At 34.0% G+C, this 15,990-nt stretch overlaps 1 protein-coding gene across 1 annotated transcript; it reads left to right on the forward strand.

The window, feature by feature from the left end:
• The first annotated feature begins 1,246 nt into the window (after positions 1 to 1,246).
• Positions 1,247 to 9,477, forward strand: LOC133201068 (uncharacterized). Its single transcript, XM_061336869.1, has 4 exons — positions 1,247 to 2,670; positions 6,284 to 6,434; positions 7,322 to 7,454; positions 8,837 to 9,477. The coding sequence occupies exons 1-4, from the start codon at positions 1,247 to 1,249 to the stop codon at positions 9,475 to 9,477; spliced, it is 2,349 nt and encodes a 782-aa protein (XP_061192853.1).
• The last annotated feature ends 6,513 nt before the right edge of the window (positions 9,478 to 15,990 follow it).

Raw genomic sequence — 15,990 nt, forward strand, 5'->3', positions numbered from 1 at the left:
CTGTAATTGATACATTGTATATCTATTTGGTAAAAATGTTCTGTGTGTCTGAGACGTAGAAATTTATTTCTATTGCCTGTATTTTTTAGTACAGGTCATTTCTTTTTAATTCACCCTAATAACGCAGAGATAAAATCTGTGAAAATAACCAGGATGGCAAGATGTAGCTACAATGTACCGGGAATTATGGTACAAAAATTAAATTGTCTTATTTTCGGTTTTTAGTCCAGAAAAGAATTAAATTGTCTTTAGCTATAAACAGGTGAGCAATTCTGGCACCTGTGAGTCTTTTTAAGCATACACAAGGGTGAATCTAGGTTTTAAATTTATACATGTCCGTATATTTTCCCCAAATAGTGATCGTTTATTTTATGATATTCAGTTACATTGTATCTTGGGCTTAATTGTAGCTTTATTATTATTATAATTTTTTTTTTTGCTCGTTATTCTATTCTGCAAAATTAGAAAATAAAGTCACAGAAAAAGTATAATATTAATGACCGAATTCCTTTAAAGTATGTTTTATACATTGTATAATATACAATTTGCGCTTCTACTATATTTCATGTAGTGTTGTTTTCTGATAATCAGAAATAATTTTCTCTTTATAAGGAATCCTTCGCTATATCGCATTCATATACCAGTGTACCGTATCGATTGGTCTACATAGGGTGATATTATACTGAATGTACTGACAATTTTCTGCAATATAATTTATTGAAATATTGCCACTGAACAAGAAGCTTCATTTGTTATAAAAGAATATCTTACCAAATATATGTCTTACTACATAATGCTGATTTTATAACATTTTATCTCGGGTTTCTATATAAAAAATGTGGATGACTTGTATTTTAATCCATAACATTCTGCACAAAACGCACCTAAAGGCAGAAAACCAAGTAACGTTATGTCTGAATTCATTTTAAAAATTTCGATATGTGAATGCTGTTTATAATGCATTCAATATCAGTGTAAAGCCGTAATAAAATTCATATAAAGAAATATCTCAAGTTCATTCTTCTAAAAGGTACTAAAATGGCTGCAAAATATATCATAGACGAGTCATAATTGATATCAATAGACAAAAAATTCTGACTACGAAGAAGTTTGATCATGTTGAAGACATTGCAATCTTTCAAAACAAAACATTCCAAAATTGAATGTTTTGTTCTGGTCTGTAAAAACCATGTTTTCATTTTTGTTATAGCAATATTTACATATTTACAGCTACAAGAGTGCAATAATGTCTGGTTCTTTGGATATCAACTTTGGTTTGGATCTTATTGGAGCATCAAAAGCTGAGTATGACTTTCTTATTGAGGTCCAAGGTTTGGAATATCTTAGAAACGATGCCGTGCTGCGATATTCCATTTACAGATACGAACATTTTTGGCTTCCACTTTCTGCTTCCCAGAGTGGAAGCAGCCTGAAGCCTGAGTATTTACATCCACCAATTGACATAGAATGGGTATGGCACTGTCATATGCTAGCACCACATAAATATGCAGAAGATTGCATGTCACTGTTTGGAAGAGTCCTTGATCACTCTGTAAAGAAGTCACCAGCTGGAAGAAAATTGACAGAGGGGATTTGGTCCCGGGCTTATCCTAGTGAAAAATTTGAGTTAAGCCCAGAAATTAAAAATGGAAAGGTACCTCTTTCAATAGAACAATATAAATCGAAATTTACTTTTGATTTGTTGGCAGCTATCCATCGACAGCAGGATTTCTACTATAACATCCATCTTCCACATTACAAAGATGACCTTTTTCTTAGGGATGCCTTTGTAAGATATAAGTTTTACTTAAATCTTAAGAGGAAATATCCGAGGGAATTCTTAGTGCCTTGTTATGATATTGATTTGCTTTGGCACACACATCAACTTCATCCAATCAATTATGCAAAAGTCACAAAATCCCTTCTTGGTCGTATCCTCGTCCATGATGATACGGTAACCGACAGGAGTCCAGGATCGAAACTATCTGTGTCGGATAAAAATACAAGAAGGCTCTGGATAGAAACATACCATGAACATTTTTCCAAATTTGGTGCTATGTACCGAGGTGATTCTCCAAGGGGTAAACTTTACCACCTTACACAGCATGACATTGAAAACATGTGTGGAAGAAGGACTTTAGTCACTATTCAGGAAATATCAGTCATGTCGTCAAACGCAAATAAAGATAAAAAGATCAAGTTGAAAGTTATCAAGAGCCATGTCATGTCAGGGAAATCTACTCTGATTAAAAGGCTGACAGGAACAATAGAGAACATGACGTGGGGTCAGCAAAAAATAATGTTTTCATTTGGCCCCCATGATTCCACACTTGTTTTTGAGCTGAAAACAAGAAACAGCATATTTGGAGGAAGATCCAAATTCATAGGGGGGTTTCAAGAAAGATTTGGTCTTTACCTCACCCGTCCCGAGTTACAGGAAGGTGGCCAATTTCAGTTTGAAAGGGACATGCAAGTAGTAAGCACATTGGCTAAAGCAAGCTGTGTGGTAAGAGGATATATTTCGCGAACCGTTCTAGATGACATTGTACTTTCTTTGGAGCAAGGAAGGTACGAAAAGCCAAACATGCCAACAAACGAAGAACAACTTTGGGGTCCCGTTCCTTTGCCAAAGTCCAACGCAGTTAACATTTGCCAGGTAGCTTCTCATAGGTAAAGTATTTAAAAGCATTTACTTGTAAATTAAATGATTGTATTTCTTGGTTTTTATTACTTCTTTTATTATTGGATAAATTATGTTTTTCTTTTGATTGAATTGTAATTTTGCCCATTATCAACCGTGTTTCCTCTTCCTTTTATAGCGAGCGCAGCGAGCTCTTAAAGCAACGCCTGGGCAAAGAGAAAATTCGGACTTTGCCCATTGATCCAAACGATTTTTTTCCCGCAGTTACCTCGAGACCCACAATGCAACGCTTGTTGTTCTCGCTGCTAACTTCGTTCTTTCGGTAACAACAACTAAAAATTCACAAAAAATGAACTCACCTTAATTAATGGATATTGCATACAGATACATGTAGTAGATTTAACGTTCTTTCTTAAAATTTTGCACTTTTCAAACTTCGTTTATGTAAACTAGACTTTGACCCGTGCGTGCACGGGTTGACATTGTTATGAATGCATCCATGTGCATATCGGACATTTACAAAATAGATACATCGACACATTAATATTGTAAGGTATTTTTTAAATAAACAATGAATGTGAATATAATTCTGTTTTTTTTTTTTTGTTTTTGTTTTTTAAATTGTTGCGTAACGGCGTAGCGCAGAATGGGTTTGACCACCAGTTAGCTACAAATCAAGTCTTGAGTTCGAATCACGCCGGAGCTTACATAAATTCCACCCTTCCAAACAAATTTAATAAAAGAAATTATGGATGTTCATTGAAAATATGACAACAGCAAAGAGTTGAGCACACTGCTGATACATATCAAGCAAAGTAATGAAAATGAAGAAATGTGCTAAGCTGGTATTTTTACACAATCAGTTATTAAAGTAAAGGTGTAAAAATTTTTGTAACAATTTTAACACTGCAGGTCTCAACTTGTTCAAAATATGACCTCAACAATAAAAGAGTTAAGCACGGCTAATACATATACATGTACTTTACATATACACAGGTAATAGACAGGTATATAATCTGTAAAAGACTGTCTGTTTTGATAAAAATTAATGTAATATCCTTGAATTAGTACATAGAAAAAGTAATAAAAAAAGAAGCTTAATTGAGAAAAAATAAAAACAAATTGGTAATCTTCAAGTACCAATGATGTTTAAAATATATAAAACAAAAGACAGTATTCTTCCGATTTATTGGTATTAAAGGCCAAAAATTCGAGTCTATAATTCTTATATAGTAGTTATTATTGTAATTTTTGGCGGAAAAAGAATGCCTACTTCACTAAGATGTGATTCTAACTGGAGTTGTAAACCCCCCCCCCCCCCCCATTTAGTTCCCCTCAAAAAAGCATAAAAGAGGAGGGATAAAATAAATCGGGTAGTTACATTAATGTTGCTCCTACGATCATGAGCTTTTTGCCTCCGTTGAGATGGCCAGAGATATAAATAACATATAATAAATGTGTCTCCGAGATGGCGAATGATTACCCACGTGGCCACAATCTCACATTTGTATGGATATAAACTCAGAAACAAACATAGGCGTCAGAAGCAAATTGAGAGTGAGGTGGCTATTTGAAAGTTGGGGGGGGGGGGCTAAACCAACGAAAAAAGGTAAGTCCCAATTTTCAATGCCTATATTGTGTCTATCTTTGCAAAAAAGGGGGGGCTAAGCCCCCCCCCCCCGGTTCCGACCCCTATGACAAATACGTGTAAATTTTCATTGGAAATTTGCTATATATTCTGTTCATATATATTACTGATTTCTTATTAGAGAAATTATACAATAACAAATATACATCTACTTAGTATTTACTTTTGTCTTCTCTGATTTGAACACACTCTCGACCAACGGCTCATACATTCGTGTATGACAGAGAAACGAACGACAGCTCTGCAAGGGAGATTGATTTGAACACCGTGATTTAGCGTGAATGTAATGCGCACGCGCAAGATTGTAAAATCCAAAAAATCCAGATGATTTCCGGAATTTTTTGAGGAATTTTCGTTGATTATTAATTAGCGAAGCTTAATTTAGAAAAAATAAAAATAAATTGGTAATCTTCAAGTACCAATGATGTTTAAAATATATCAAACAAAAGACAGTACTCTTCCGATTTATCGGTATTAAAGGCCAAAAATTCGAGTCTACTATTTTAATATAGTAGTATAGATGCAGCTAACATACGACGTCATGTGACGTCACAGTCTAGACGTTCCAAATGTCTCGTGCGGTTTGAAGAGGCGGATCTTAAAAATAAGTGAACTGCGCTCGCCTAAACGGTCGCAACGTCAAACGTTTTTTTTTTTTAATTTTCGCGTTCTTAACATGAAATGTGAAGATAACAAACATCAATCATGCTTCAAATTTTTTGGAACAATAAATTTTGGGCGCAGAGCAAACACCTCTAAAACATTAGAGGTTGGATCAGGTGCCATGGAGAATTGAGCATTCCCTGCAATGGGTCACACCCTCCATGTGCTCTTGAACATGATCTGATAAACGGAAAACTCCGCAGTCAATTCAGTGTGAAAATAATGGCTTAATTCTGATGAAAGATATCAGTCAACATTCATCTTAACGATGGAATTTTTCACTCATATTGAGACCCCCCCCCCCCTGCCGGTGTAGGGCTGCAAATTTAGACCTGTACTCGGTACCTAAGGCCATTAAGCAATGGGGGATATTTTCATGCCAGCACCTATTGTGACACGAACCCTCGGTTTAAACGGTCTCATCCGAAGGATCGGTCTCCACGTCCCGCAGCTGGATTCGAAGCCGCGATGTAAGGATCAACTCTTTATTCCGCGACTCTGCAGTTTAGGCTCTAAACATTGCGCCACGCGGGCGACATCCCGTAAAATTTGATATTAATTAATGATAATTTGATATTAATTAATGATATTAATTTAAACGGTCTCATCGGAAGGATCGGTCTCCACGTCCCGCAGCTGGATTCGAAGCCGCGATGTAAGGGTCAACTCTTTATTCCGCGACTCTGCAGTTAAGTCTCTAAACATTGCGCCACGCGGGCGACAACGATAGATCGTAGTTGCAAACAAGGTCATTGTATCGACCATAGAATGTGCGAAATGTTGACGTAAAACGAGATTCTTAATATCTTGTATCCTTGTATCATCAACTTACTTGTCAATAACCTACCTCTTTTGAGAAATTGATCGTACATAGAATATGCACTTAATTGCTTATCAAATCAACTCGGAGACATAAACCTAAATAAATATGCAGGTGATAATAGTTTATTGCTACATAAATAAGCGAAGTTGACGATAGAGATGTTGAAGTCATCACCATTATCATAAAGTTTAGTTGATTGTTTTGAAACACCCTGGACTATTCAGACTGGCTGTTTTATTCCGTGTGTTTCAAATTGAACCTAAAATGTACAAGTCACTAATTGTATAATGCACCCCAATCCAGATCATAGCCAGTGCTGGTTATGAACCTATTTTCTTAAATTTTTCGTTCTTTTTCGTGGCTCTATAATTTTTTAAAAAAATTAAGGAACGAGAGTTTGAGGAAAACCGGTTTTTAACTCGCACTGTTTATAGAACCTATTTGATTTGAACAATATTGTATGTTTCAACTAATGATAAAAATAACTTGTAATTTTATATTTTTATAGGCTGAGAGACCAGAACGGAAACATTATGTTTACTTGTCGTGTAATACACAGCGTAAACGTTATGATGTCAGTTGTTCAAGTCTACTATCATGACAAAATGGCTGCAATTGCTCATATTATCGGTTCTGATCAGCTACCATCGGGAAAGCAGGTAGGCTTAACTCATCAGGTGATTTTAGTCAATTTTCCATTTTCAGCTAGGAAGCTCTAAACACCAAATAAAAATGATTTTCCGATTTTGAGAAAATTAAATCATAAAAAGAGCATATATTATTATATATGTTGTTTTAAGTCCAATCCGGAATTGTTCACTTATTATTATATGGAGACGTCTCCATATACCGGTGAAGGACTTCAAATTTAGACCTGTACTTGGCGCTCATGGCCATTTAACAGTGAGGGTTCTTTATCGTGCCAACGCCTACCGTGACATGGGGCCTCTATTAAAGTCTCATCTCAAAGACCCGTGACTTTCATGTGAATTGCCCGGCATTTGGGGAAGGAATACTTACGACCTATATATGTTTTTTTCTTAGGTTTGACGCGGCACAGCTAACGATAGTCGAACCTTGGCCTCCCGATCACGAAGCGAACACCCGACCATTCGCCTACCGTAACCGGTTTAAAGAAGTATATAAAGAGTTTATCAAATTTATTTTAGACATTGGGTAGCTGCCTAGTTTTCCAGGAAGTCACTGTTCTTTACTTACAGTGATAAAATACATGTTAATTAATGTATTTAATTACTTTATCTTTGTATAATGTGTAATATAAAAAAAAATATTACTTGAATCTTTTACAAATTGCATCATGAATTACTTATTTCCCCTTATTTTATCTTATATCTAAGGACAGATTACTGCGTAAAAATTCCGAACAATAGGAATTAATTAGATGCGGTGTTTAGAGCTCCCTTAAATTACAATTATTACCAAGGAAATTGACATATGTGGACTTGTAAATTTTACACCAGTAACATGTATTCTTATTTAGCAGTTCAATATCATATATATATTTTTTAAATTATATCTTACAAAGGTGGGTTTAGAAAACATTACATTGGACCCAGGTTCTGGTGAAAGAGCGATTGTTGTCAAAAGCGAGGAGGGAGATTCGCTAATTCTCGTGGGGAAGTGGAATGGATTTTTGAGGGGGATTCCTGGAAGTCGAGGTTATCTATCTATCTATCTATCTATCTATCTATCTATCTATCTATCTTTCTATCTATCTTTCTTTCTTTCTTTCTTTCTTTCTTTCTTACATTTTCAACCACACTGTGAAAGGATATCAAAATGGCATTCTCACAGTGCGGCAAAACTTGTATACGATTTTCCTTCCTTCACGAAGAGTATTATGAAAATAATCCCTGGCCTGATATAAGATAGAGTTAATGAACCATCCTGAGAGAGACTAAAAGTTATACTGCCTAAGTTTTTCCAAAATGTAGTTAAAATCTATTTTTACAACGTTTTTCAATCTCGCAATCGCTTAGCTATGACCGCTCAACTATGACGTCATAGCCTATGAAACTATGTTACGAAAAGACACAGGCAAATAGAAAATCTAAGAAAATGTAATAAACAGAAACTAAAATGTTTTGTAAATGAATATGGAATTAATTTCACTGGTGAGACATGAATTTTTGATTTTTCACTCGTGCTTCGCACTCGTGAAATTATCAAAAGAAAAAAAAATCCTGACTCTTCCATATTCATCTACAAAACATTAAATATTATATATATATATATATATATATATATATATATATATATATATATATATATATATATATATATATATATATATATATATATATATATATATATATAGTCACGTTATTTCATATTCAAAATAGAAGATTTCAAAATTAAAAATATATAAAGCGTTTGTTTAGGCTAGGTGTAGGCGTTTCATTGCAAATGAACTAATACAAATGCATAAGAGGTTTATCTATTATACATGGAAAGTTTAAATTTATTTATATAAATTTCTTAGTATCCACGTTATCGCCAGTACACATTATGACGTCATATTATGACGTCATTATTCTTTGCTACTTGTAGTAAAAAAACTCATCAAGAAAACAGTTTCGGCGCAAGGACATATCCTATTTAATTTTGCGTAAATAATGTATAATGCTAAGAAGAATTTGAAGAAACTAACACCGGACTCTGATTTTTTTACCCTGTTTGAAAACAAAACTTTACAAAGTGTAACTAAACAATTCAACTGTCAACATTTGTGCAACAGTATCATTAATCCTTCTAAGTATACTCTGTTTCTGTAAAATTATTTAGAGTATGCCCTTGCACCAAAGCTATTTTGTTGATGTTCTTTATAATCTCGTGTAGTAAAGAACAATGACGTCATAATGTGTACTGGCTTTCAAATGTTGAGGGTAATAACTATTTATTAGAAAATAAATTTTTACCTTCTTTGTATAATTAGTATAATCATATATTTAAATTAGTTCATTTGCATAGAAACACCTATACCTAGCCTTAACGCACTTGCGAAATTGTGTCTGGTCAAAATCTCCTTTTTACCTTTTAGACAGAAGAGGAGTTCCGGGAAATCCAGGTCATCTGCAAGTAAAAGTCTATAGAGTGGATCATACAAGTCCTCCAAGAAAGCAAATTATCAATCTTTCAGAACACCATCCAGTAGAGTTTGAGGGACTAAAGCTAGATTTAACTCAAGGCTTAATAACTTGCAGCAGAAAAGCTGCTGGACAAATTCTGAACTATGTTGCCCTGTCATTTTCCATTGCTCTTCTCCACGTGCTCTGTGTGCCACGTCCTTCCGATTGGCAACCTGGAAAGTCTTTAAAACCAAAAGTAACATCTAGAGGTACACGAAAAATTGAAAGATTTCCAGACGAAGATATGTCATTTATGCTGGCAGCCGGTCTTCTATATCTTACACCCTCTAATCACTACATTTATCATACATATGGTGCTAACGTTTGTGGTTGTGGTGCTGGGGGCATTGAAACTGGTGTAGGATTTGAGCAAGGTCATCGTGTCATAAATTCAGATGGAGGTGATTTTGGTGGTGGTGTTGGCGGGGTGAGTGATGGGGGTGCTGGCTGCGGAGGCTGTGGTGGATGTGGTGGTGGTGGAGGTGGATTTGGTGGTGGAGGAGGTGCATGTGGTGGATGTGGTGGTGGATGTGGTGGTGGTGGAGGATGTTGAGACAAACATCTTCTTGGATTTGAGAAAAATAGTTTCATTTGTTATCAGAATCTGCCTGTGAAGAAATAATGGGTTCAATATTTATCACAAGGATATATTATATATAATATAATATGAAAATAATCAACAAATACCCGAATATGACGAGAGAGCATAAGATTCTGATTAATTTTTTCGATCGTGATAGGAACAAAATTTGCATTTACATGGGAAATTCTTAAGAACATATTTACAGTTTGAATTCAGATTTGTAAATGCTTATAAGGCAATGTAGTGAACAGAAAGCAGTGTTGTTCAGAGATTCTAATGCTAAAGTGTCATTTCTACGGAAATTCTGTTTAAACAAGAGTATCTGGAGTGATTTTCTTTATATGGACTTTTTGTAGTGAAAATGTTTAATACAGTCCAAATCTTACACGAATTTTGATTTGAGTAAAAATTGCGAGAGAAATCATATAATTATAGCAACATGCACACTAAAAAGTCTACTTTTTCTGCGTCTTCTTTCTGCTAACATTGTAACTCATGCCTCTCTTAAAAAATTAAGTTCATTTTTTGTTCTTAACTGCATATATTGTCGCATCATTGTCTCCAGCCTATAAGCTAAACGAATCTCGTATACGAAATTTGTATACGAAATTTGTCGATTGTCTTAGGTAACATTATTAGGTGTCAATATGGACATGCATGTATTCAAAAAAGTTTCTTTTTCCGTTTTGCACACATTTGAAAAGAAAGAGGGCGTACAAGGTGACGACAGTCCCTCGCTCTGACACAATGTACATGTATTTCTCAATTTTCAAAGTTCAGGAAAAGCTATTTTTTTCAAAAATTATTTTGTCAGTAATGCCATTTTCAACATAATTGAATCATTTATTTTATTGAATGACTTTTTCGATGATATTTTTTTGAGGTTGACAGTTAAGCATATTTAGTGGAAAATGGGATAAAATGGAACCATAAAAATTGGTTTTTGAGTATGGATGGATCAAGTCTGCATTCTACATTAAAGCACACTGACAAACATCAATGACAAGAGGAATTCCTAACGTAGTAGTTAACGCGTTCAGTCTTACACCCAGCCGGACCGTCACGGTAGCTCATTCGGTAGAGCGCTCTCTCCGTGATCGGAAGGTCGTGGGTTCCAGCCCTGGCCTAGACTGACCTAAGTCGATAAAAAATAGGCAGCAACTGTTCCTTCGTCAAGCGCTAAGCACTTTGAAGTGAAAGTGGCGCCGGGTCCTTCGGATGAGACCTTAAAAACCGAGGCCCCGTGTCACGGCAGGCGTTGGTACGATAAAGATCCCTCACTGCTCAATGCCCCTGAGTGCCGAGTAAAAGTCTAAATTTGAAGCCCTTCATTGGTATATGGTGACGTCTCTATATGAGTGAAAAATTATCGAATGAGACGTAAAACAATATACAATCAATCATACACCCAGTCGACTATAACCGAGACATAAATATTTAAATGAATTTTACTTATTTTTTCCAATACACTGATAAAACACAGGTATATCCGGGTAAATCCTAGACAAAAAGCAGACTATAATTACTATCAAAATTTAACAACTCATGTTCTATACATATTTATCAAATGTGCGCAAAACGGGAACACACCTTCACAAACGCGTATTTTGCTTATATATACATTGTAAATGTTTCAAGAACTTGTACAACATTTTTATAAAAGAAATTCTTACTATATTATGATACAGATGTATATTTTATCGATTTAATTATAAGTAGACAAATTTACATTTTTATAACAAACCGCATATTATTATTGAAATTTCAATCTAACACATATTTTAATTATTTTTTTTTCTTTATAATATACTACATGTGGTAGCTTTTTCCGAAAAATTACTTGTATCTATAAGCATATCTAGATCTTGTGAATCATGATGCTCTTGTATAATTACTGTTTTATAACCTACTTGTACGCATAATAAAAACAATTTATCGTTTTTAATTTGTAAATCATATTGTGATTAATGATTTTATATATTGTAAGCTACCCAAGGGGTGGCTAGTATTTCTGAATCCTCAGCATGTACAGTATACAGGTAATTACTTCATCATCTAGATAAATCATCTATTTACCAGGATGCACCAATTTAATTTGCTCTCATGTAAAATAGACCAGGCTTCTCTCTCTCTGTAGATACTTGGTGGAATAATACTTAAGATGATGATCAGTCATACTTATCATTTATAGTACGTACAGCATCTCATTATCATAACAATATAGGCAATACACAAATAACAACATAAGAAAACATGGCTGATTCTTCAGAAACATAAGTTTAGGTCGTCCAGTGTGGTAGGAAATTTCTAACTAGGCTAATTACGTGTAATTTACATTATAAGTATCTCACCGTCTTTGTTTTCTTCTTTATCTTTTTAAATGTGGCCGCCGTACAACTAGCTGAAATCTGTCGTAACGTAGTACGCGCTTGCTTATATAACCTCCCATCCCCTGTCACATGACACATATTATCCAATGAAAATATGCCGTACGATCTATCAACCAATCAACAGCTTGTACGGGAAGCTGAGTTCTCACACAGAACTACTTTTGCCACACAAGCTGCCGTACAATATCGTAACAAATATAACAACGTAAAACTAACAACTGGAAATAGAATATATAAAATAAACTTGACTAGACGAATAAATTAATACCTTCAATGTTTAAAAAACATTCCTAGGCTGTACAATAGGTACTGAACAATGTAGCGTATGAATATCGTAACTACCAACGATAGCGTAAACAAATGTAGTTCCGATTAAGCTGACTGATAATAAAGTTAATGCTGACAATAAAGAACTACTTATAGCCTCAAAATGCACAACAACTCAAATTAAGATGTAGAATCTGATCCAATATTCATAACTTGAATCATAGATCACTATAGTAAATATGTCACTAAACCGGAAGTGACGATCCGAGTAAAGTATGATGGCTACCAAAACAGGAAATGTTAAATCCACCCTCTTATCCCAGATATTACAAATCCTACGACTTTACATGAAGCAACAACGTAAAATATGACGATAATAGCTATTACTACAATCGTATCAAGATAAGCTGACATATTTTCAATAAAATCGTAAGCGAACAACTTTTCTGGCAGGCACATGATGAACATAAGATTAAACAAGTATGAGAACTGGACAGACCGCACAATATTACGTATAAAATAAAGTGATATATTACAATATGTTACAATATGTTTGGCCAGAAAACATATATGTGCATTCATGTTTATATATCTATACCCTTCCAATCAAAAATTTTAACAACTTTAAAAACTGAACTCGGTAATTTTAAGTACAAATAAATAAACTTTGCATCTTATTTCCGGACCATTCAATTCACATTCACATGGAACACTTTTTGCGAGTGGTTTATTTTAATGTAGATACTTATGTATCTTTTTGTAACCAAACCAAATCTGTACAAGTATTAATAGTATCTCGAAAAATTGTAAAAAGTCAACATTTCATAAGTTCTATAGTTTTAAGTTCTATAGTTCTAAGTTTCGTAAGGTCGATACAATGGTCTTGTCAGCAAATACAATCTAACATTAAGTCAAATGCTGACTAAAGTTTTTCATACTAATTGTTAGGCCATTATTTACACACTGAATTGTCGACGGATTTTTCCGCTATTTCCCGATCATTACAAGGATCACATGGCGGGTATGACCGGTCAGCAGGGGATGTTCACTCTTCAATGGCAACTGATATCACCTTTGATGTTTTAGAAGTCCTTGTTTGCTCTGGTCCTGATTTGTATTGTTTAAATGGACTTTTGAGCTTGAATACTGTCCGTTATCTCCATATATTTCATTACAGGCAGACTGATGACGGACACCTTATGATCGCAAAAACATCCTTTTAATAATCAATAAATTTTCAAATAAAAAAATGCTGGTTCTTTTTATCTTCCTTCAAAAGGTGGACCATACAAAGTGGAATGTTTTCCCAATTATCACCATTTTTATGTAGGCGTACGTTAGGGAAGCTACAGGTTCTTTCTCGCCTAATTACTAAAATTCGTTCCCAGATGTAATTTTACATTGTTTGCATATTTCTTTTAAGAGAAGTGCAACTGCCTATCTGAAACATCATTCGTACAAAGAACTTCTTTTTTTCAAATTTGTAAATGGGTAAAAATCATCGACAAAATTGACAAGGAGTACAGCGTAATATGTGACTATGTTACGGCCATGTTAGACTGTAAACAAACCGTGAAAAGTCGTAAAAAAATATACAGTGTATTTATAAAATAGTTTAAAAAAATAAATCTTTCTTATCTTTCTTATCAAAATTCCTAATGCAAAAATAAAGTTGAAGTTTTTTTTTCTCTCCTTAAAAAATGTGTAAATGAAAGGGAGGTTCTATTAAAAAAAAAAATTTTAATCACGATGTAAAGGGATTGTTAAGTATTTTGCAATTTAAATCAATAATTTTTCCACCATTTTGTCCTAACAAAAAAAGTGTAATTCTAAACTGAAGTTAATAAATTAAAGCTTATAACGTCTCAAATTAGTTCAGATGGGTTTTATACAATCTTCATTGTTTTTTTGATGTTACTCTAATTTTTGCCATTCAGTTAAATACAATCCTTTTCTACCAGGAATAAAGTCCCATTAATATCCTCTATTTATGTGAATGTTAACCAAACAGGTAAGCTTAACGCATTCTTAAAAATCAAAACAATGAGAAGAGTTGTCTGTCTTTTTTTACGGGCTACTAAACTGATGAGTGTCTCAATGAAAAGTGGTATATTTACCAAAAAAAAAAAAGAAAGAAAGAAAAAAAAACTTCATGACGCATAAACCAGTTTGTTTGTTTTTTTTTTTTAAAGTTCCAAGCGATTTTTTTAATGATTTATAAATTGGAATCTGTGTAAGTCCTGAAAGTTTCACGTTTTTTTTTTTGAGAAATCGCGTGCACAAAATCGGTAAGGAAAAAAAAACACCCCAATAATAATAATGAAGGTGAAAAAAAAAAAAAAAAAAAAAAAAAAAAAAAAAAAAACTAAAAATAACAAGATCTTCTGTAGAAGACAGAAGACCTTAATAACTAGAGCAAAGCTCGTTGCAAAGCAATGAGTAGGTCTTCCGTCCTGTTTTAACCGGAAGTGAATCAATAAAAGAAAAGAATGAGTTAAGACATTAAGAAATTAAGAGGTTTTGATGCAAATCTTAAAGTCATTGGAGACCAATGACTTTAAAATTTGCATCAGAACCTGTAAAATAAGCTATTTCTGGCTACTTCCAGTTTGAACCGTAAGTGATATCAATGGATGAAAAATTTGTTTGGACGCTTCTGGTTAAATAAATTAACCAATACCGTGTCGAAAACGTCAAAAATATGCATTTTCGTTTAGGCCGGAAGCGACGTCATTTGACAACTTTTTTTTTACTATTTTTCTTGCTCGTTTTGAGCAATTTTGCTCCTTTGATGTATCACAAATTCTCAATAGTTTTTGAGTTATTGAGAAAACACTTTCAGTCCCTGTAGATCCTTTATTTTAAGGGCCAGTCCCTAATTTGTCGATATCAAATGAAAGGGCTTGTCATTCTGCACAACTTTTGTTCTATATGTTTTATCAAAATATTTACATGTAAAGAGATATTCTTGAAAAATTGCTGAAAATTTTTATATACTCAATATGACTATTTTCGGAGCATACCGAGCGTCAACGAGCGGCACTACTGGAAAAATGAACTACCTAGTACATGTACACATTTACAAACATTGCTCTATTATTGCTGAAAATATCAAGTTCCTATAAAAAGTGCTTTTTTAGAAAACGAGTGGACAAAGTGACCCTCTAAAAATCACTTAATCGCAGAAATCTCCGGACCTGAAATGACGTCATCAAAACAAAAAATGTATATCTAGATCTTTTGATGTTCTACCAGACCTGAAAGTTTCATGAAGATCAAACAAGCCGTTTCCGAGAACTCGTGTGCACAAAATAGGTAGGGGAAAAAACCATAATAAAAATAGTGGAAAAGAAAAATTAAGAATAACAGAAAGGTCTTCCGCTGAAGTTGGAAGACTTTAATCAAAGTGAAAAAGAAACTTAAGAATAACAAGAAGGTCTTCCTTAGAAGACGAAAGACCTTAAATAGTTTGACCATTGTACTAGTGGGCAGAAACCAAGCTATATAATCCGATTTTCAATCAAATACATGAAAAATTGCTCTCATATATATATTAGTACCTTCACATGGATAACAATTTGATTTTAAAAACACCAGTCAACAGTCGACCTAACGACAGTCTGTATTTGCAAACAAGTTCATTGTATCGACCATTATGATAGAATTTGCGGAATATTGACTCAAAACGAGCTTGTAGATGCCCTTGTACCTTAAACTTATATGTCAGTAACTTGCCTCGGTTCAAATTTTTTTCGTACTTATAAGATGTAATTGCGTATCGAATACATTGGGAGACGGAGACACAAAATGTAGGTGTGATGGTGTA

This window comes from Saccostrea echinata, unplaced genomic scaffold (genome assembly GCF_033153115.1).
Source record: "Saccostrea echinata isolate AGI-Se365-2 ecotype Australia unplaced genomic scaffold, CSIRO_AGI_Sech_v1 ptg000042l, whole genome shotgun sequence".
NCBI classification, from domain to species: domain Eukaryota; kingdom Metazoa; phylum Mollusca; class Bivalvia; order Ostreida; family Ostreidae; genus Saccostrea; species Saccostrea echinata.